The sequence below is a fragment of the Denticeps clupeoides genome, chromosome 11 (assembly GCF_900700375.1).
Source record: "Denticeps clupeoides chromosome 11, fDenClu1.1, whole genome shotgun sequence".
Lineage (NCBI taxonomy): Eukaryota > Metazoa > Chordata > Actinopteri > Clupeiformes > Denticipitidae > Denticeps > Denticeps clupeoides.
In genome coordinates this window covers 10,165,102-10,187,243 of record NC_041717.1, presented here as the reverse complement: position 1 = coordinate 10,187,243, position 22,142 = coordinate 10,165,102, and the positions used below count along the sequence as shown (strand labels likewise).

The 22,142-nt window shown below is 43.4% G+C and overlaps 1 protein-coding gene across 2 annotated transcripts; it reads right to left on the bottom strand.

The window, feature by feature from the left end:
- Positions 1–130: 130 nt before the first annotated feature.
- atp2a2a (ATPase sarcoplasmic/endoplasmic reticulum Ca2+ transporting 2a) lies at positions 131–20,340 on the bottom strand. 2 transcript variants are annotated; one of them, XM_028995343.1, is made up of 21 exons: positions 20,223–20,340; positions 19,557–19,574; positions 19,372–19,454; positions 18,205–18,309; positions 16,848–16,986; positions 9,907–9,987; positions 9,422–9,507; positions 8,242–8,706; positions 7,028–7,116; positions 6,796–6,898; positions 5,935–6,066; positions 5,701–5,820; positions 4,862–5,080; positions 4,419–4,754; positions 4,125–4,345; positions 3,242–3,444; positions 3,047–3,132; positions 2,773–2,906; positions 2,406–2,523; positions 2,149–2,269; positions 131–598 (listed from the first exon to the last, which is right to left on the bottom strand). In XM_028995343.1, the coding sequence occupies exons 1-21, from the start codon at positions 20,338–20,340 to the stop codon at positions 585–587; spliced, it is 2,991 nt and encodes a 996-aa protein (XP_028851176.1). In that variant the 3' UTR covers positions 131–584. The 2 variants fall into 2 exon arrangements, with proteins under 2 accessions (XP_028851176.1, XP_028851175.1); XM_028995342.1 differs by lacking the exon at positions 131–598 and having other exon boundaries at positions 976–2,269.
- Positions 20,341–22,142: the final 1,802 nt, after the last annotated feature.

Here is a 22,142-nt window from a genome sequence, read left to right as displayed (position 1 = left end):
GCCTGTCACAATCATAACTACCTGGAAAAAGTTGCACATGGCTGTGCAAAGTAATAATAATAATAATACAACATTATTTTGGTTAATTTACACATCCTCACAAAAAAAAAAAAAAATCCTTAGGAAAATAGGACGGGGATACTTACTTTATTAAATATAAGGGGGGAAACAGTGGTTGAGTTTTACATAAAACCAGCACAAGAGGAGAAATATTAGCTTGGCAGTACATGCACCATGATTTATAATACAAATTTTAATTTTACATTTTATTTTAAGATGGCACTAGACCTTTCATTGTTTAAAAAAAATAATAAAGTCCACGCCAAGGTTTGCCATGCTGGGCAATCCCAGAAATTAAGGATGGCTATTAGTTCTAAAAGGAATATATATAGATGTATACAGACACTCACAGTTTGAAAATATAAATCCCTCTGTATAGCCATTTTGTATCTGATTTTCATCTTCTTTCTCTTACTAGCACATTAGACATGCAGGGCGGCTTTGTAGTTGTGGCGATGCACAAAACACATGCACTAAACTAAAGAGAACCTTACAGATTCTGCAAAGGCTTTAGAGAGGCTGTCTTACACTTCCCTAGCTGCAAAAGAGAAAGAAACAGACAAAAGGCAAAATCAGAATTGATTTAAAACAATGTTCTTAAGAAAAAAAAAATACTAAAACAGTGGTCATAAATTATTGAAATATAAGTCACTGCAGCCACAATTGATTAGGAATTGATTAATTGCACTGCCTATTTAGTGTTCTGCAAGTGACTTAATAAATGTAAATGACAAACGATGTCACGTAATGAAGTAAGAATCAAGCGTTTCACTAAACTGATTTAGGCACTATAAGCTGAAAGCACTACTGCATGTACCTCAGAGAGTGCGGGTACGAATTATCGTTTAGTAAACCCATGCCGTTTGAGTACTCACTCTGTGAAGAGGCACACGCAAGGCATTGGAGGAAGTAGCGGTTAGGAAGTTTTTTTTTTTTTTTTTTTTTTTTGCCATATGAATAAATATCCCCGCACACACAACAATATTACAACTAAATATTGTGTAAAAATATGATGCCTCTTTGGACTAAACTCATATACACATGGATATTATATTGTGCTATGTACACATGTACAGTATTTGTTTTACCCTCTACTAACCCAACCTCAGGTACCACTACATTCTCTTGTGCTAAATGAATTAACCAAAAACTCCACAGCATCTATATGTATATACATTTTAAACTACATATGTGCACACTATAAAATTTTAGAGAAATAATGTGCCTATCACTAAAAGTGAATATATCTAATCTAAAGGTTAATGAATAACAAAAGTTCAAGTAAACATGATCCCCTAATGTTTTCACCAAATGAAATACCTTAAATTCTAAAGAAATCTTTCCTTGAAACAGAGCACACAGGAAAAAGAAGTGTCCGAAGTGAAAGCATGAACTACAGAAAAGCTTGGACTGTAGGACTGGAGGTAGCTATGAACCATTTAGTATCTACAATAACATTTTAAAAGACTGTCAATAAAAAAAAAAAGGTTTTGGGGTTGGGAGGGGGCGTGCAAGAGTTCAGAGCATGCATTTTTCAGTTAGGTGAATCCACATAAAGGACCAATTCAGCCTTTTACACTGTAATACAGTACAACAATTCAACACGGGGCATCTGTTTATACCCGTACTGTCAGAGAAAAAGATGAGACTAAAATAAAAGTTCTTTCTTTCTACGCATAGTTCTTAAACATGTTCTTTAATCATTTGTAAAGGGGGGGGGCAAAAGACGCACTTGAGTTAAACAAAACAAAACAAAACTCATTAAAATGTGCATACTTTGAATGAACAATAAAAAAAAGGTATTAAGAAAAATAAAAAAGGCAAACATGCTCATCAATGCAAATACAAAGGTCAACTTGGATTCAGATAATGTAGTTCCTGGTTAATAGCGTTTCGTTAGAGGTGTGCGTTAGTCTCACGCTGGGTTCGGAGTCAGTCAGGACCAGAAGATCCCAGACACGTTAGAGTCTGTGAGGTACAGCCACATCACCAGGGGGAGTGAAATGCCCACAAAAGGCCAGGAAATGCCGTCAAAGCATGCGGACAGTGAGCAGCCACCGGCCCGTGGCTCTTGTTTGGACTCTTTACCCGGCTCCAGGTAGTTCCGTGCAATAAACTTGAGCATCTCGTCCAACAGGATGACGGGCAGGGAGATTTTCAGCACCATCAGCCACTGGGTAACGTTCAGAGGAGTGATCTGGAAGATGACCTGGAGAAAGAGCAAAAAAAAAAAAAATCTATGCCTCAAAATATATTTTGGTCATCATGTACATTTAATCTATTGTGTATACATCTGAGTACAGCAGTAACAGTGAAGCTCATTAAAAAAGCAGTGACGCTCTTACAGGTAGTGGCTCCACGTAGAGGATGAGGAAGTGCAGGGACATAGACAGACAAATGGCCCCCAGCAGCCAAATATTCTCCCATGGGGGCATGCGCAGCAGGGACTGGTTCTCAGACAGGCTGAGGAAAAGATATTAAGATGAACAGCTGAAAACCATAAACCCATCATGTACCCATCAACACTGAAGTAAAAATATGTAAAATATGCGTCCATGTGACTGCTCAATGCAAAAAAAAACATTGATGTTCTACAACTGCATGAGATCACTAAACAGGTATTACATATTCCGTAACTTTGGTTTGTCATTTTTAACTCTGTAATGGAAACATGGATTTAAACACAATTGTTTAAAATATCGCGTGTCTTACCTGTTTAGAGCATTGCACATTTCAATGGTGACAAGTACAGAAAGGGCCATGGTCATTGGGTATGGGGACTCAAACACATGGCATTCCAGGTCCTGAAAGTCAGGGTTGTCAGGGGAACACTGCAGGAAGTGACTCTGAAAAAACAGAAAAGAGAAAATTAAAGTTTTGCCATTGAGAATGCTTCCTGTACAAATTCCTGTTGAACAGTGTTGAATTCAGTTTAAATAAGCCTGAAATAAGGGTAATATAAAAGCAACTCTGCAAACGCCCTTACCAGCTGGTACAAGGTGACCATTGGGCCATCCTCAGCTGCAATGAACCACCAAGCAGCAGCTCCAACAGTGGCAGCTCCAACATAACCTGAGGGCCAAGCAGAAAAATGGGATTCAACTGCTTGGGGAGGCAACAAGATGAATAAGCCTCAGGGACAGATCAAGATATAGTTTGTGGCTAAAAGGTAAAGACTTACAGCCAATGGCCAGGTATCTGAAGAAAAGCCAACCGGAAATCAGGGGCTCCTTGGCGTTGCGGGGGGGCTTGCTCATGATGTCCAGGTCGGGGGGGTTGAAGCCCAATGCAGTGGCAGGGAGACCGTCAGTAACCAGGTTGACCCAGAGCAGCTGAACAGGGATCAGGGCTTCAGGGAATCCCAGTGCAGCAGTCAGGAAGATACTGTCACCACAGAAGATACTGTCACCATAGATACTACACATGATGTAGTAAGTGGGACATGTGCCCACTTGAATTATGTGATAACTTTCAAGCAGTTTTATTTATTGTTTGTTTTTTTTATTTCTACAAATTCATTGTGCTGAGTCAGTCTGCACTACCAGTCAAAAGTTTGGATGCGCCTACTCTGTGGTGATTATGGAGATTAAGATGGAGCAATTTTTAAAGAATCCAATGCAAGGGACATATTTAGTATTTTTTGTATCAGGAGAAAGTGAAGCATGTTTGATGAATCTGTTCGTTTCCAGTCATGGCTGCTTTCTTCACTGTTGTTTTCAAAAGTCGCTTCATGAGATGCTCATTAACATGAGTGAATGATAAGAAAGTGTTCAGCATAAAAAAGCATGGAAAACCATCTAAAGTAAGGTAGTGGAGAAATGCAGCAACCACAGCAAAAGCTGAAATGTTCGATTATTAACCTTGTTTGCTTTTATTTGTTAACTACATAACCTCACATGTGATATTTAATAGTCCGTGTCTACAGTTTTGTTCTATAATGTAAAAAAAAACCCCCAAAAAAACCAAAAAAAACCCCAATAACAAGTAGGCATGTCCAAACATTGGACTGGAAGTGTATATGCTTGTGACAATACAGAAAACTGGTGCAAGACGTGCTGGCTCACCAGACCACTTCGCCCACATTGGAGGAAATGAGGTAGCGGATGAACTGCTTCATGTTGTTGTAGATGGCTCTGCCCTCCTCTACAGCAGACACAATGGAAGAAAAGTTGTCGTCAGCGAGGACCATTTCAGAAGCGGTCTTGGCCACTGCTGTGCCAGAGCCCATGGCAATGCCAATCTCTGCCTTCTTCAGGGCAGGAGCATCGTTCACGCCATCTCCTGTCTGCAGATAGAAGAGGGTTAATAGTGATAAAAGTGATTGGGTCAAGTCCTCAAAATTCTGTCAGGGGTTATACCATGGCAGTGATCTCATCGAAGCCTTGCAGGAACTCTACAATTTTGGACTTGTGAGACGGCTCTACACGGGCAAAGCATCGAGCTTTGGTGACGGCCTCCCGCTGGGAATGGGGAGTGAGGTCATCAAACTCACGGCCGGTGAAGGCCATGCTGTGGACGTCATCGTCCTCAGAAAAGATGCCGATGCGCCGGCAGATGGCCACGGCCGTGCCCTTGTTGTCCCCGGTGATCATAATGACGCGGATGCCCGCTTGGCGGCACAGCTTGATGGAAGCGGCCACCTCAGTCCTGGGGGGGTCCAGCATGCCCACACATCCCACAAAGGTCAGGTCCGACTGCCCACAGATAATAAATAAATAAACAAATAAAAAGTCAGATGTTAGCAGCGTAGTCTTCATACAAGATTCCAGACGTGATCTTAAATCAAAATTTGACAATTTACCTCATACTCTGCGAAGCGTGCAGTGTCTGAAAGCGCCATCTCCTCCTTCCTCAGAGGGTTGTCTCGGGTGGCCAGGGCCAGGCAGCGCAGGGTGTCGCGACCAGTACCATACTCACGAATCACGGACATGATCTTGTCCTTCACGCCCTGAGTCAGAGGCACTCGATTCCCACCAACACGTACATAGGTGCAGCGGTCGATCACTCCCTCTGGGGCGCCCTGTAGTAATGACGATATTAGCATTTCATGATCATTTCTTCAATTTAGGGCTGTCAAAATTAACACGTTAGTTGTTGCAATTACTTTATAGATATTTTATGTGCTAGGTAGTGGTGGCAGTTGGACAGTATAATCAGAGCCCGTAATCAGAAGGTTGCCAGTTGGAATCCCAAGGTGCCACTGAGGTACCACTGAGATGCCACTGAGCAAAGCACCGTCCCCACAGACCGTCCCCGGGCACCTGTCATGGCTGCCCACTGCTCACCAAGGGTGATTGGTTATAAGCAGAGGACACATTTCATTATGTGTGCCGAGCTGCAGTGTTTCACAATGACAATGACTTCACTAAAAAAAGACTGCATGGACATGGATGCAGAAACAATCTGTACATAAAGATGAAACTCCAGCATCTGAAACTATATTTGAATACAGTTTACAGCCCCTTCCCCACACTTGTTTTAGGTATACATTATAGCAAGCTTTAACCTTAAAAATGAATCACAATTAATTGTGATTAATTGCAGAATGTGTGAATTTGTAACAATACATCAACTGACAGCCCTAATAAGTCCTCCATATATCAGGAAATTAAATGAAGATAAACTGGCCCACTGTTGCACCTTGATAAACATCTTTCCTACGGAGGACTTGGCCTTGTTGGGAGTGCAGTAGACGGACATGGACTTCCTATCACGGGAGAACTCCAGGGTGAACTCCTTCTTCATCAGTTGCTTGATTACCTGTCAGAAGTAACACACAGAACGCTTTAGAGATGCTATAACCATTTCAAAACGGGGTCATACAGGCAGACAACAATGGCAAACCAGGACAGAGAGAATCAAATGCACACTTACTGAATTGCAGGCATTTGCTCTTTCAATCTTAGACAGGCTCCTAATGTCGGTGTCAAACACATTCATTTTCTCCACCAGACAGGTGAGGGCAGTCTCTGTCGCTTCACCAACCTTCTCATAAACACCTTTTGACTGAGGAACAAAGAATCCAGACACATTTCAACACAGCGAATGTATCCAATAAAACTTTTTTATTTTAAATAATTCTGTGGCAAAACCTCAATATCCCTGCATGTAGCATGCAAATGTGTGGTCAAAACACATCCAAGAGAGCACAACTGGCTGTGTACATTTTGTCCGTGTCCAGAGCAATGGTCTCAAAACTTTGCCCAGGTCTTTGGGACAGCCAATACTATTCATGTCAGCAAACAGAATTGCTATCTATTGTTGAATATTAACTCATTACACGTAATGATTTAGTCATGAGTGATTGCTATCTGATACCATGGTTAGCTGTGTTTATTTCATCTTGCCATCATTGAATTAAATAGCTAGAATTCTATAAACAAACTCTGTTTAAGCATTCCAACAAGAATAACACTTCATTCGGACATTTACGAAGTGCTGAAAAAAGCCAGACCCAGTCAAATTGTGTTTACACAAATGCTTAAGGTGGCCACCAAATTATGTGGTGGGCTGCATTCGGCTCAAGGTCTGTAATTTGGGGACCAATAGTGTATTACTGATTAGGATTATCACCAGTCTGCCAGGAAGCTTGCTAGGGCTGACATACCTGCCTGGCACTGAAAATAAGCAGTTTGGCCATGTTATTTTATTAACAATGGAGTTGGGGAGAGTTCTTCATCATTAAACTCAGGGAAGTTGAGTATTGGCCATGCACACACACACCAGCCTGCTCACCTCATTAAAGTCCAGAGAAGAATCATTACACAGGGCACAGATGGTGGCAATCTCCACTAACGCATCATACTGGGAGCACTTCACTGGCCTGCCATCATGGAACCTGATATGACATCAGGACAGATGTCAGCCATTTCATATTTCAATCCAGGCTCAGACACCGCTCCCGTCATTCAGGCATTGCATGACTTGCCTCAGAACAGGGTGAAAGTCAAAGAAAAGTACAACTCACACTTCTCCCTCTGGGGCATAGGTGGAGCCAGTGATGGTGAACTCGTTCAAGCTGCAGCTTTCGCCTTCTGCTTTGTCAAGGATGAACATCTAGTGCGGGGGATATGTCAAAAGCAACTATTTAGAGAACAGACCAAATGTAGTCCATATAATACAGCAAAAAAGTAAGACATTTCTGCATGAAATACTAAAGTTTTGCCTGTAGAGGGCAGCACACACCACTGGAGGGCCATAATGGTTAGCAAAATACACTGCTGCGTTCCTTCTGAATAATAGTCTGATAAATGGTTGGAATGTAAAAGAAACGACCCCTCTAAATAAGACAGAAAAGGCCTAACATCAAAAAGACTTCTGAGGACCTCTGATAACAGAGCGTTCCAGGCTTTGGCCCGATGTCTACTTGCCTCAACATGCTCACGTCACTGCGGTCGCAAAACACACACATGCCTGGCTGGCATTTTTCCTACTCTGCCCATTATTCTCACTCTGCTCGGTGACTCAGCCACTGCAGCAGCCAGTTCCTGCAGATTGGGAAGGAGTACTATGGGAAAGGAGATTTTAGCATTGCCATGAGAAGGAGGCATCTGACCTGACCCAGGCAGCTACGCGGCAGAGCACTGCAGAAGAAAGTGCAGCCCACTCATTAGATAAACCAATGTAGGCAGGTATTCAGTACAAAATGACCTGAAATCCATACATTGTTTTTTTATTAGCAGTGTGAGCTAATTTTGTGAGTAAAAGATTCCCTATTTATGTATAAACATTTAATTTTGCATTTCTATAAAAGCCACAGAGAACCCCACAATACTATACTGTAAAATACAATATAAAATATAATGATTGTGTGCAGCATAAAGATAGGCAACAGTACTGCAATTTATTGTATAATTTTAAACATTATGCACCAAGAAATTTGTTCATAAAATCACTACATATTTGTGTTAAATTAACTGCAATCCATGGAGAATTGCATTCAGTTTGTCACTTCAGACATTGAAACCTACTGATGCATTGATATTAGATGCAATCATTTTTATAATTCAATACTGTTGTATGATTATTTTTGTCCCACACCTAATTGTAAAAGAGTTGCACGTTGCTAATTAGTCCAATTTACATTAAATTAACTTGAATCATAAAATTCTTGAACTTCAATGAGATTTACAAACCCTGGACATAAAAGTGACTTTGACCAGGGCCACTTCAGTGCCTTACCCTGCACACAGACATCTGGTTGGTGGTGAGGGTGCCAGTCTTGTCGGAACAGATGACAGAGGTGCACCCCAGGGTCTCCACAGAGGGCAGGGAGCGGACAATGGCATTCTTCTTAGCCATGCGGCGGGTGCCCAGCGCCAGGCAGGTGGTGATGACAGCGGGCAGTCCCTCAGGGATGGCGGCTACAGCCAGAGCCACAGCGATCTTGAAGTAGTACACGGCGCCACGGATCCAGGAGCCACCGTGCACGGGGTCGTTAAAGTGGCCGATGTTGATGATCCACACAGCGATGCAGATGAGGGAGATGACCTTGGACAGCTGCTCACCAAACTCATCCAGCTTCTGCTGCAGAGGCGTCTTCTCCTGCTCGGTGGAGGCCATCTCATCTCGGATCTTGCCTATCTCAGTGTTCACTCCTGTGGCAACAACTACACCTACGGCCTTGCCTGCTGCAATGTTGGTTCCCTGCAGACATGGGTGGCACCATGACAAGCTTATATTTATGGCATTTATCAAACATCCTTATCCACAACCAGTGGTTACAGGGACAGTCCCACTGGAGCAACTCAACACAATGGTTGAAAGTGGGATTTGAACCTGCCGAGTCCATAGGCGAGGGTCTTAACCACTAGGCTACTCATACACTCACCATGCATTCACCATGTAGGTAGGAACACATACACTTAGAGCAAGATTAAGCTACAGAAACTGGAGCGTATCCACTGACAACTTGGTTCTCACATTGTAAAGAACCAATGCAGTGCAATTATTATTATTAAAATCCTCAACATAGTATGGTTAATATACTATAATCACTTGCTGTACCTATGTCTGCAGTATTAAGTAGAAGACAGTCAATAAGAAATCATATTTAGACTAAACCTGTCTCCTGTGTAAAATAGTTAAATAGGCCTATGCTACCGTTTTTAGGTCTGAGACAAATAAAAAAAAAAAAAAGATAAAAGACAAATATTTTCAGGTACACATTCATACTACATTCACTAGCATCAGCATAACTGCTGTGGTGTTAGTCTCCACCAAAAAATAATAACCAGTCTGCAATTAAGCTCATAAACGGACCACTGTTGAATGTGGCATGACAAATCAAATCCAAGCCCTACTAGATTGTAAATGAGCACGCACCCTGCCTGCTCAAATGGGAGCGGATAACAACACTTACAGAGAACAACATGTTCTTCTTGTCCTGATTGACGGCACGAGGGTCAGGCACTGGGTCGGTGTGCTTGATGACAGACACGGACTCACCTGCAAATGCATAGAATGACATGCGCCACTGCAGACTGAATCCAAAAACTTCCATTTCAAATCAGCACACTTCATTAACACCCTTAAGAAGTGTAGCACCCTGACAAAAATTAAAGCAACTACTAATAGTCTGGTGCACAAAAAAAAAATCTTATAAAACATCTGGTCAAATGCATCTTAAAAATAACATAGGCTGGGATGAGAATACTGGAGTGAGGCTGAACTGGCATCAGCACCAGAAAAACTTCAGAAACCTTAAGACTCCAAAATGTCCTCAAATTTGCAGTTCACTGATTTAATGTGTAAAAAGTTCCAAATGAAGATGGAAGGGCAGATAAATTTAAATGATATTTGTTGCACAAGGAAGAGAACTTGCCTTTTCTTAAAATCATTCCTTACCGGTGAGAATGGACTGGTCTACCCTCAGAGTGGTGGATTTGATCGAGGAGAGACGGATATCTGCTGGCACCTTGTCTCCAACTACGAGAAACAAGGCAGACAGTAAAAAGAACATTCCTGTTCTGTTCAGCACCTCATGTGTTTTAAACTTCAATATACTTCTCTGTGAGCAACCAACTAAAGAAACAACCTTTTAAATGTGGATGGTCTCTTCAAAAAAAAAAAAAAAAAAAAGGACAGTTTTTACACAAATCAAGTTCATAAAACACCGGCACCAGAAATTAGTCGTCCAGAGTAACGTTATCCTGTAATGGAGCTGTTAAATTAAAGTGCTGTAATAAACAGTGAATTACATCAGATCATAGCTGATCTGAATTGGTCAATATCAAGCTACCGTGTCATACTGTAGAAAAGAAAAAAAAAAAAATCAAATTTTCATATTATTTATAGAAAGAGCTGCAGTTTGCGTTTAGCTTGCACCCTCTGCCAAGTTAGGAGTGCGGGTGGTCGGTGTGGGCATCATCAATGCATCTTAAACAAACCAGAAATCAACTTGAAGAACATGTTATGGGTCCATCTGCAAGTATGAGATGAGGGAGGGGAGAGCAGTGGTCAGGATTCCCTTTTCAGGAGGGAATGGTGGCCGTGTAAGCTAATCCTAGCCCCTTGCTGCCCTTGAGAGGGGGGAGGGCCGGGAAGAGTGAAGGGAGGAAAATAGCCTGGGAGCAACAATGCGCAGGCCCAAAAATGGGAAAACTATTCCAATATGTTCCCCGATGCGTGGCTGATCAGGTTTAAATGTGGGCACAGGAGAGCAGCTGCTGCTGCCCGGCCCGCCGCGGCCCAGCAGCACGAGGGGTACGTCAGCCCAAGCTGCTGCGGTGTCAATCACATGACTGTGCATGCACTCGCTCACTCCCTCGCATTTCCAGGATGCACAAAATACCCTTCACTGAGTGTAATGCAAAGCTGAGTGTTTATCATCAGGATCGCTGGTAAGACGGAAGAAACCGGAGGATTAAGACGTGCATTGTGTGGGGATGAACTTGTGACATTTCCCCTGCGTGGTGAGAGCTTAGCAACCAGTTGTAAAAGGCGGAGTGGATCTGAGAAACAAGGTGCGCCAGCAGCGCCTGTAGGGTAGTCCTGGCAGGCATGAAAAAAGCTGGAGTGCGCAGGAGTGTCATACCCAAAGTGGATTTACAGGCCTTAGCTGGGTGCCAGGTCCGGTGAAACCCCCACTCCACTGTGAACTGGGCACTGGCCAAGGACAAAAGACAGGGACCTCGCTTCTCAGAAAGACTTTGTAGAGCTCAGTTGCATCTTTCAGCCATCTAAATGGGGAAACAATGCGCACAGCGAAACCTCTTCTTTGGAAAAGGTCAAAAGAGAGTGTTGAGTTTGTGAACAGAGGAGCCAGTCAATGATTGGGCTGACATTTCTGCAAATAAGATGATTACAAAAGGGCTGTTGAAGCCTTAAAATGTTTTTTTTTTTTTTTTTTTTACATAGCCAATTAACATTAAATACAGAAAATCCCACATTAATAAAACGGGGATAGAATATTTCAGGTTGATGTTCCATTTTGTAGTCACTTCAGCCAAAAACCTGCAATATCACTAGGTCTCTATAAGTCTGGTGGGCACAGTTTGTACATTACATGATGACTGACATCCATGTGAATTTAAGTGAAATATCGCCTTTGGTTAAGTTTGGGGTCAACATGATTGTGGAGGGTTAACCAGAAAGCATCACACCAACTAACTAACATTTTTTAAGCAGATCTGACACTTTTCTTGGTCATAAACCACACTCTTTCTCTCTGGCAGCGACAAACAGCATTTCTACATAGATGATCTGCATGTATCTGCCATATTACATTTGGCTTTTTTGGATTGTTCCACTTTCAAGAGTCCTCCAGAAAGAGGCTTCTGAGAGGGAAATAAAAAAAAACTTTGTGATTAGTGTGTGAGTGACTGAGAGCGTGTGTATATATCATCTGTCCCTTTATGTCAACATCCTACTTGGTCACCATCCAATGGTCTCCACAAACACAACCAACACTTCAAACCTGGTGCTGGCAGCAGAGAGTTGTAGCGTGCGAGTGGTGTGGAGTGGAGTGGCGTGGAGCTCTGCTTCACACACAAATCTTCCACATGATTAACTGGGCCACCCCAATGTTCGTGAGCTTCAGAAGACAGATTTGACAGGAAGTTCATTGGTTGCGCAGTTGCTAGTGTTTGTAGATTGGTATAGACCTTCAGCTGGCCTGACAGTTTGAGCCTATGGCAGAAGACGCAAGTGATGCATATAAAGCAGATTTAAGGTGCTTGACTGAAGCTGTTCAAGTACAGTATAGTACCGGGGTAAGGGTGGCGCTAATGCATTTAGGTGTGCGTGCATGTGTGTGTAACTATTTCAGAAGTTGGCAGAAAGTTGAGGTTTAACTTTTCCTCCTCTTGGTCTCTCCCACCTAACCAACCACCCACCAGCTCTGTCCCTCACAGACCAATCCACCCTCCACCAGTTCACACACACACACACACACACACACACACACACACACACACACACACACACAGTACAGGCACGGCGCCAGCGCATAAGACACCCACTCTAAACACAAGCGCATTACAGTATGGGTTACATCACAGATCTCTGCATAAAAGGGACGAGAGCAGCAGAAGAGGTTGAGAAGGGATGAAGAGCAGGTGACCCCTGCAAAAATGCATCTACATGCCTGACGCTTAGTTAAAAAAAAAACAAAAAAAAAAAAAAACACACACACACACACACACACACACACACACACACACACACACACACACACACACACACACACACACACATAAAACAAACCCAAAATAATTAGTCAAAGCCAAAAAATTGGAGTGCCTGTTCACTAGCAAAGCAAATCAAAGGAACAGAAATGGTCAGTTACCCTAGCAACAGGAAAACAGAGTGAGAAAAATATGTCCTGATGCAGTTCATCAAGTCTAAAAATAACGTATAAATAGAAAATAATCAAGGAAAAAGATTCAATCCAGATGTTTTCTGATTGTAAACCTGACAGGCTCTGAAGTTATGACGTGATGCACCACCCCAGTCCACTGAAAGATGGCATTCAGACACACACACACACAATGAAAAAGAATTATCAGTCCCTTCAAGTAACATTTCCAGATGCAGTATGAACATAATACTTACAATCTTGCATTCTGTATAATTTAAAACAATCACATGCGCCATAATTACTATTTGAAAAAGCATTACATTACTGAACATTAAATAATGAGAATGTTCTATCAGCCATGAGTAGGCAGCATAAGGAGCAGTACCATTACTGTTTTATTTCATATGGCCTTAACATTCAGCATCACTTTAACATCTTGCTGAGCTGTATTACCTTATGCTTTTCAGCAGTTGGCAATCTGTCTGGCATAGCAGCACCATGGCAAACCTATCTGTTTACAGTCCCCCTGCCTCCCTGCAATCACAAGCCATTCATCACCCACAGCACATGGGAAGGCGGCGGCCGTGGGGCTTTGCGGCGCTCTCCGGTTTCTCTCACTTTCCTCTGTGTGCTGAGGTCACAGCTCTCATTAGGAAGCACCCTTCACAGTCTGCAGCCACAACTCGGAGTCTGTCTTCACTTTCACCAGTCTGTCCTAACCTGGAACTGCAGGTCTTCGCGCCAAGCACAACCACCTCACAAGTCTCAAGGTCATAGTTGGCATATATGCCAGCTCTGCAGCTCTTAGCAAAGACTGACAAAGAGAGTTTTATACCACTTCCACAGACACAAACTAGTCTACAAGCTCAGAATGTAGGGCTGGATGATGAAATTATCAGATGATACCTTCCTGGTTGGAGCAGACACGTTTTAACAATAAATATGGAGGAATTGATAGCTAACGTGACAAATTAGTATATTCTCATCCATTTATGAAGCTCCGAACTCTATCGCTCACATTTTCAGATCAAAATTTGAAATGTGTCATACACATTTAACGTAATATATTTCATTTTTCAGTGTTACGCACCCTGTCTGACTGTTGTCTCTTATGTTCTGGGACAATATAATTGTCAATCACCTCAAGCCGCTACCCTTGCCATCCTTTTATAAGCCTTCATCTAAAAGATGGAGGACACCAAACACCTGGCCGGACCTGCCACTCACCCAGAGTCTCTACGGCGACAAGAGATACTTGCCAGGCCCAACATAATGCCACATGCCATCACGGGTGTCTGGAATCTTGGGCCGCGGAGGGTGCTGATAGGTTAGTGTGTAAGTGTGTGTGTTTAAGCAGTGAGGGGTCCATAACCACGGCCACTTCCATACAAGGTCATCTCTCTGTTAGAGCAGACAATAGGAACAGCTGAGGGACCCGACCCCCCCCCCCCCCCCCCCCCCCCACAAGCTGAACCGCCGGCGCACCGCGGCACGTAATTATTAATGCGTACACGTCAACTAACAACAGGATCTGCGGGGCCAGGACTGTTCCTCAAAACCATTTGATCCTTCTGCTTTGAAGGTCGTCCGCCAAGATGCACACCAGCGAAGGGCTGAAGCTGGGAAGTGACAGGTCATGGTTTAAGCAGACAGAACACACACAGGCAGGCGGCCGTTTAAATTCAGCGCACGGGCGGCCCAGTCACAACGCCCGCGTCCTCTGCAGCAAGCGGCCCGCCGACTGCGTCACTCCCCGCCAGCAGAGCCACAGCCTATGCTTTAGAAACAGGCGAGGCGAGGAGCCATGCACACACAGCCCGTGTGACACAGCGAGGGACAACGAAGTGCTGACGCGAATCTACACCTGAACACAGGAGTGTGAGATCATTTTAATCCGCTTACATAACAGGCACCTTATCAGCCCAAGCTGCTCTTCCATTCTCCAAAAAGCAGTTCCTGCCGTCCCATAGGCTCCGCCTCACATGCAGTGGACTTCATGAAATGTACAAACGAAGGGTACAAATGATCTAGAAGAGACAAACCTTCAACCACCTCCCCTTTTCCACCAAAAATAAATAAATAAAAAAAAACAAAAAAAAAAAAACATATAAACATAAACTTAGGAACATACAACTAGTTTTCAAATTGCATTAAGTTGATACTCCTATCCAGATCTAGTAAGCAACTCTACATTTATGGGATAGTTATGATAAGAGTGGGTTAGCATGAATAAACTGACAAATCTAAGAGCATTATTCACGATATGCCCCCCCACGATTTCATGGGCCTTTCTGTGTTTTGAGTGGCGTAACATGCCCAATTTTTCAGCAACTTTTCAAAAAGTTACCATGTTTTATACAATTTCTATGCAAAGAAAATTCTTTAAAGGCTTGTTCTAGTAAGATGTCATTTTTGGTATGGCTGCGTGATCTGCAATACCTGCCCATCTGTGTATGCTTCATTCTACAATTTTTTTTTTCTGGAGTGTGCATTTTTGGCAGAACAACAACAGTGACAGCAGCTGCTGGACCTCAGACCCAACTTTTAATGGTCAAATTTGCATAAAGGTTAATTGGACAAAATTGCAAGGTGAATTTGTGCTGGAGTTGCTCCTGACAGGGTGAGGAGCTCAGTAATCCTGCTGGATCTCGGATCTCTGCATCAGGAGGAGCCAACTGAACTGGCCTGGAAATGTATAAGGTTGCCACTGAGGCTTTTTCAGATGTTCCCCTGGGTGGAGACCCCGAGGAACGCAAAGGTGCTGCTGGCGAGAACACCTGAGAATGGGGCAAGGGACCAGCTCAGGCTGCTGCCACTGTGAGCCTTAATTCAGAAATTCTGACAGATTTTGTGATCTGCTACTAACAGGTTTGGCGTTGTTATTAATTAAATTATTTACCTCATATATTTAAAGAGAAATTTACTCAAACTATTTATTCTCTCTAATAATCTTGTTATTGGAGATATTGATATTAAAGATTCTGAATACTGCAGGTAATTTTACATATTTTTTAACTTAGCACAGCCATCTGTCATGAAGCGGTTCACAAACAAAATCTTACCAAAGACTGATCTAAAGAGCAAAAATGATGATTTGACTGTGGCAGACTCAAACCTCAACAGCAGTAACATGGATTTCAAATAATGACCTTCCCAAGGTGACTCAGCAGTACACCTGACGTCACCATGGTACAATTAGGTACCACTGGGTGTGGAGGGTGGAGGGCAACACCTGTCATCTTCACTACTGTCACCGAGAGCTATAAATAAAGCATTCCATAATCCAGATACCCCATCCAGGCTAAAAACAGCACCCATTGTGCAACCAATGCAACCTCCTCATCACCAGGGGAATCGTGCAATTCTGCTACTCAATAGTTGCTCAAGGACCCCTAGATTCCCGAACGACACCTGCCTAACCACATGGACAGAGACTGAGTGAGCTCCAGGACTCTCATCTGCGGATCGGGTATAAACTGGGCAAACAAAAAAATTAGGAGTGTTAAGGGAGACGCTTGCACTACATACATCACGCATGAGTCCATCCTCCCCCACTCCCTCCCACTGGGTGCACAGTGCCTGGTCTGTAGGGATAAAGGGTTAATAAGAGCATCCAAAAATATACCACCTCCTATCCAAAATGGGATCAAGGCAATTCAATTTGAGCTTTTACAAGACGCACCTAGACCTATGACACAGATACTCCAGCCTCCAGAAAGCCTATTATATGTACAATGCATCTGAAGGCCATTATTGCTGCCTGGTTATCCTAGGTTTTGTGGGAAAAAAAAAAGTATTGAAATAGTGTCACAGTACACAGATTTAGAACCAATATACCGTAGAGCAGGATCATATATTTTTTCCATAGTATTTTTGCTGTATGATATCTGGAACCAGGATGTTAAATGTGGATGCCCATATCAAAACTAGAATTTTACTGTTATATTGGCCTGTCACTTTGTAGAAACTAACCATTGTGGTCTCTTACCAGCAACCTCCACAATGTCTCCAGGCACAATGTCTTTGGCTTTAATCCTCTGGACTGTCTTCCTGTCCTGCCGGTACACCTTGCCCATCTCAGGCTCATATTCTTTAAGGGCTTCAATGGCATTTTCAGCATTCCTTTCCTTGGAAGGAACACAAAGACAAAAAATGGTTTAGTGTCATTTGGAGCACTCTTAAGATCTCAAACTGCACCCATAATGCTGCAGACGGGCAAAATTTCGACAGTTAATGTGGTCACATGCTGCAACTTGCCCCTTGTGCAATAAATGCAGGAAATAGGTGTGTGCGCTTCGTACCACAGGCACGTTTCGTGTTGACACAGTCACCCAGGAGCCACTGGATGTTTAGTTCTAAAGTCCATTCTTAACAATCCACTGCAGGTCTGCAGGATAAAAAGGCTTCTCTGTGACAATTTCCTGTGCGTGGGATGAACTGGTGGCTAGGAGGGGCTATGTGACATTCTCCATATGGCTTATTCATAAGTACTGAATTGGCCCAAAACAAATCTGAAAAGGTTGCATCTTACATTCGGGGTCTAGCCAAAAAGCAATACCAAAAATGGGTGCGATATTTTGTAACCAGTGTTTTATTAAGTCTTAAGAAAGGAGGGGATGAGGTTGTCATTTTAAAAACCAGCATATGGTAAAACATCTTATCACATAATGTTACATTAGTTAGTTGGTTATGTCACTGTGAGTATAATGTCTGAAAATGTAAAAGAAAGGCATGTGCAAAAAAGTATAAGTGTGCCCCCAGTTATAGGTATTCTAGACATGGCTTTTTGGACCAGGCAGCCTTGGCCACATCTGAAGAAAGGCAGGGAGGTCCTTAATAATCCTCTCACAGTGCACTATGGTAGAGAAGAGGGCTTGAGACTGTCAGACCATACTGGATAATCTCTGTATTAAAAATGACTGGTCTAAATGACTAAAAGCAAAGAGATGAGGCCTCATTTTTTAAAAGATCAGAAATGCAATGAACCACTGAAATTTGACTGCCAAATACCCCTGGAAAAAATTCTGACAAATGAAACATACTTAAACGAGGAGGGAGAGGGGACAAGGGGAGAATGCAGTCTTATTAAGGGTCTTGGTGTGTTGCTATGAAACCAAACTTTATGAAATCTAGTCAATGACCCAATTCCAAGGCCCGTTTCTAGAGTCTCTATTTGGTATTCATCTTTAGTCTTTGTGGATTGCAGAGTGGGAAGAAGGCTGGGCCACTAAAGAACATGAAAATTATAGTACAGATCCATGTGCAAATAGAGTATGCCATTACTTAAGTGTGTGCACAAATTTTGCAATTACTGATTAGATAAAAGTATAAGGAAACATCCATACCTGCCACACACCAACAATGGCGTTTGCTATGAGAATGAGTAAGATAACAAAAGGCTCCACAAAGGCAGTGATGGTCTCTTCACCCTCCTCAAACCAGGCCAGAACCTATAGAACATGAACAAAACAGGGTTTACATGAGGAGTTCCCCAAGACACAGAATATATGTTTTGTATCTATAGACTGATAAAGGTCTATTTTTGTTTTATTGGTATTTGTTCACTAAGAGCAAAATCAACAGGGTGATGAAAAATAAGAGAATCACATTGTTACACAAGTAGTTCAATACCATTCTTGAATACGATAAAATGTTCTGTAAAGGCAACGTCAGCCAGAGAGACTCTCGCTATATTGAGCCATATGGTGATCTTTTAAACCAAATATTCTACAATTTCCATCATGTCACCCAAGGTGCAAATTAAGACAAAGTGACAGAATCATAAATTCTTAAAGATTTCAGGAAAGTATGCAGCCTGAACATCAAATCTATACCAGGGGTTGGGCTACTTCAGATGATACCCACCCCCTGAAGGTCAGACGCCTAATTTGGACAGAAGAGAAGCCGGCCCTCGCGCCCAGAGCTGTCAAACAAGACACCAACACTTCCATATCAGCAAGCCTGGTATGGGACGATACTTCAACAGCCATCCCACCGTCCCCATATCCTGTGAGCACGTTACTGAGGTTGAGACCTACCACTAAACTAATAAACTGTCACTCCGAAGGCAACCGTGAGTCAAAAAAAGAATAATTCTGGGGGGAGAGGGCATGAAAGGGGGGAAAACAGTTTGCATGCTCTCCTTTTCAGACAACACAGCTGATTCAGATGTCTCGCTTGGCAGTGAGTGACAGCCACTCAATCCCGCCGACTGCTGTTGTCACCATTCCGAAGACGTCCCGCTTCCTCAGCTGTTTAGCGGCAGGACTTGCGAGTGTAACCTTATACAAGATGTGAAGATGTGCGAGATGCTTGCGGCCTGTCCACACTCCTCCGGCCTTCCTTGTCAAATAACGACGTGTCCATTCCAGTCAGACAGCATTTTTGCAAATTGTACACACTTAGCACATCTTTCAAAGTGTGTTTTCATCAATTGCACTTCTCAATTTATGCTTGAATCACTGCCAAATGTCAAACAAAAAAGTGCTTACAGCTATTTTAAGGATACTTACAAATGATATACAAGCTGCCAGCAAAAGAATTCGAACAAGCAAGTCTTCAAACTGTTCGACGACAAGCTCCCATAAAGATTTTCCTGTGGAAATCATAAGCATAGACATGACTTAGATGGCGTCTGAGAGGAAAACGCCACCTGCTAAACAATTTCACAGATATCCATCTGTCACTGATGGCCTACCTTCTTCAGCTGGCAACTCTGCAGATGGGTGTCGGTCAGAAAAGGGCAGGAGAACATGAAGAAGAAAAAGTTATTTCAACAAGTTTCACAATAATCCTCTAATAATGATGCTGATAGAATGGCATACAGGTCACGTGACTCCTAAAACAGGCGAAAGCTAATAACTTGCATGTTTAACATTTTATTTTGACCCTTTATATACCAAAATATAGAGAGGGGGCAAGCAGAGGAAGGTCACCTTGACTCGGTTTACCTTAAATTGTGTCTATTGATTGATATAATATAAGCACAAACAGATCATACTGCCGCACTGTTCTAATCTGCTAACATTTAAACAGGGCAAATAGCTTGTAAAATAAATATAGGAACATTTTAGAAAAATGTACGTGGCATATTAGTTTTTTGGGGTGATTACAAAAACTACACATTTGAGGGGAAAATAAAGATTCTGCTTAAAATAAAAAATATGTCGTCGCTTGTTGCATATTTTTGCAGAAGCGATAAAAAAAAAAAACCAAACAGGCAAAAAAAAAAAAAACGTCACCGATGAGAGCGCGGTGACGTCACGCCACGCGGTTACCGTGACGACTGCCGAGTTAAAATGTAACGCCGTGGCGTTACAGCGTAGCGCACGTTCGGACCCGGTTTCCGACACGAAGCACCTACCGTTCGGACCCCATTTCTCCCGCTGTCGCTTCACCTGGTCTAAGGAAAGTCCCGTGCTCTCGTTGACGCCGAAAAAGCTATAAACTTCTTCCACGCTCTTCGTGTGCGCGTTCTCCATCGTGGACGTGCGGACAGTTTAACTTAATTTTTCTTTTCACAAAAAAAAAAAAAAAATGAACACCTTTTCAGAAGTAACAGAAGGTCGTTAAAGGTGACGCATGCATCTACGTTCAGAAGAAAAAAAAACGTCCTGACGAGGTGGTGAAAGGCTCAAACTGGATGGCGAAAAAAAAAAAAAAAAAAATTCCCGTTCTTCCAGCTTTTTCTGTGGCGCGTGCTTTTCCGGCCGGGATAGAAACGGCAGGCGAGTCACCGCTGCGGCGCCTTCTTGCTTCCCATAAGAATTGTCGACCCCGCGTCCGGCTCAGTACGCTACATGCAGCCCGGTCCGAGCCCACGGTTCGCCCGGAGAGGTGACGCTGTGACGCTCCGCGCTGCAGCTTCCCCTTCACTGCCAACTTAAACCGGCGTTTAGTCTCGTTTTATCCCGAACGCCTCACTACTGCCCCCCCCAGCCCGGTGCGCGCAGGCGCCGCGCTCATTGGCCGGCCGCGGGCCGTCCTGCGCGGAGAGCGGTCATCAGGTGACCTGTCTGGACGTCCCGGTCCATTTTAATACCCTCGCGCACATATAGTGCACTCGCGTCATCAAAATCCCGCTACTTTCTCTGGAATAAGCAGCCCATGGAGCGGAAGACCCGGGTTCAAACCCCACTTACTACCATTGTGTCCCTGGGCAAGACACTTAACCCCGAGTGTTGCTCGGGAAAAAGGGGGTCTGCTAAGTGTAATCATATTCTCATGATAAATATTTATCTAGGTGGCACTTAAGTTATCAGTACATTTTAATTATTGATATTAACTTGCGGTGATCCTCAGGGTTCAGCGCTGGGCCCTCTCTGGCTGCTATACTAATCTGTATCCTTTCTTCAAACGTCGGTAGGCCATTATATGTATTCATTGGAATAAGTTTTGCCAGTTCAGCAACATATTTATTACATTCGGAACGGGCCACGTAAATAATGTAAATAAGCGAAAGGCCAGAGGCGAGAAATTACGCCTGCCACTGCCAAGCGCTACATCAGTGGCTCAGGTTCCAAGCAAGTCTGCGTGTTCTTTTGCATAATTACAAGTCACAAAAGAGTCACATCAAAAAAAAAAAAGTGTTAAATCAGTCGTACTGCATAATGACATTCACATTTGTCCGATGGCGCCAGAGACAAGATCAACATCACTCTCCTGACGCCTGCAACAGGAGGTAAGGAAAACGCTGCAGTTTCTGCTCTCTTAACGGTGGTCGGCAAAGAAGCCACCTGCTTGGGGGGGCGCAGGGTTAAGACGATGCCTGCTGTGTTTATGAGTGGTGTTTTCATGACCCTTCAACAAGACGTGCAGATATCACCCGCTAACATGCCGTAATGAGCACCGGCCTTGATGCTGATCTTACCCGCTGGTGAGAATCTGAACCGGGCCAACCTCAAGTCAGGCAGCCCTTTACGAGAATCTCCACCCGATCCGCACTGGCACAGGGACCACTAAGTGCGGCCTGTCGACAGCGGATTGAGTTACGTTTCGCCCGGAGAGGCAGAGCAGCCAGCGTGGGGAGGAGATCCTAAATTTACTTCGGCTGAATGCGGGGAATGCCCTGCCCGCGTCCCTGCGGCAGTCAACAGCTAAAGTTTACGCTCGGCATCGATCAGTGCACGTTGAAAAGCAGCGGTGGCAAAATTAGATTCTTCACGCATGGCTGAGGTGTTTCTCTGCCGCTGACCAACAGCGGTGAGCCATGTTCAGTCAACGGCCGGCAAAAACAGCGAGGTGGCACGATCCAGCGCACTGATAAATCAAATGCACACACATG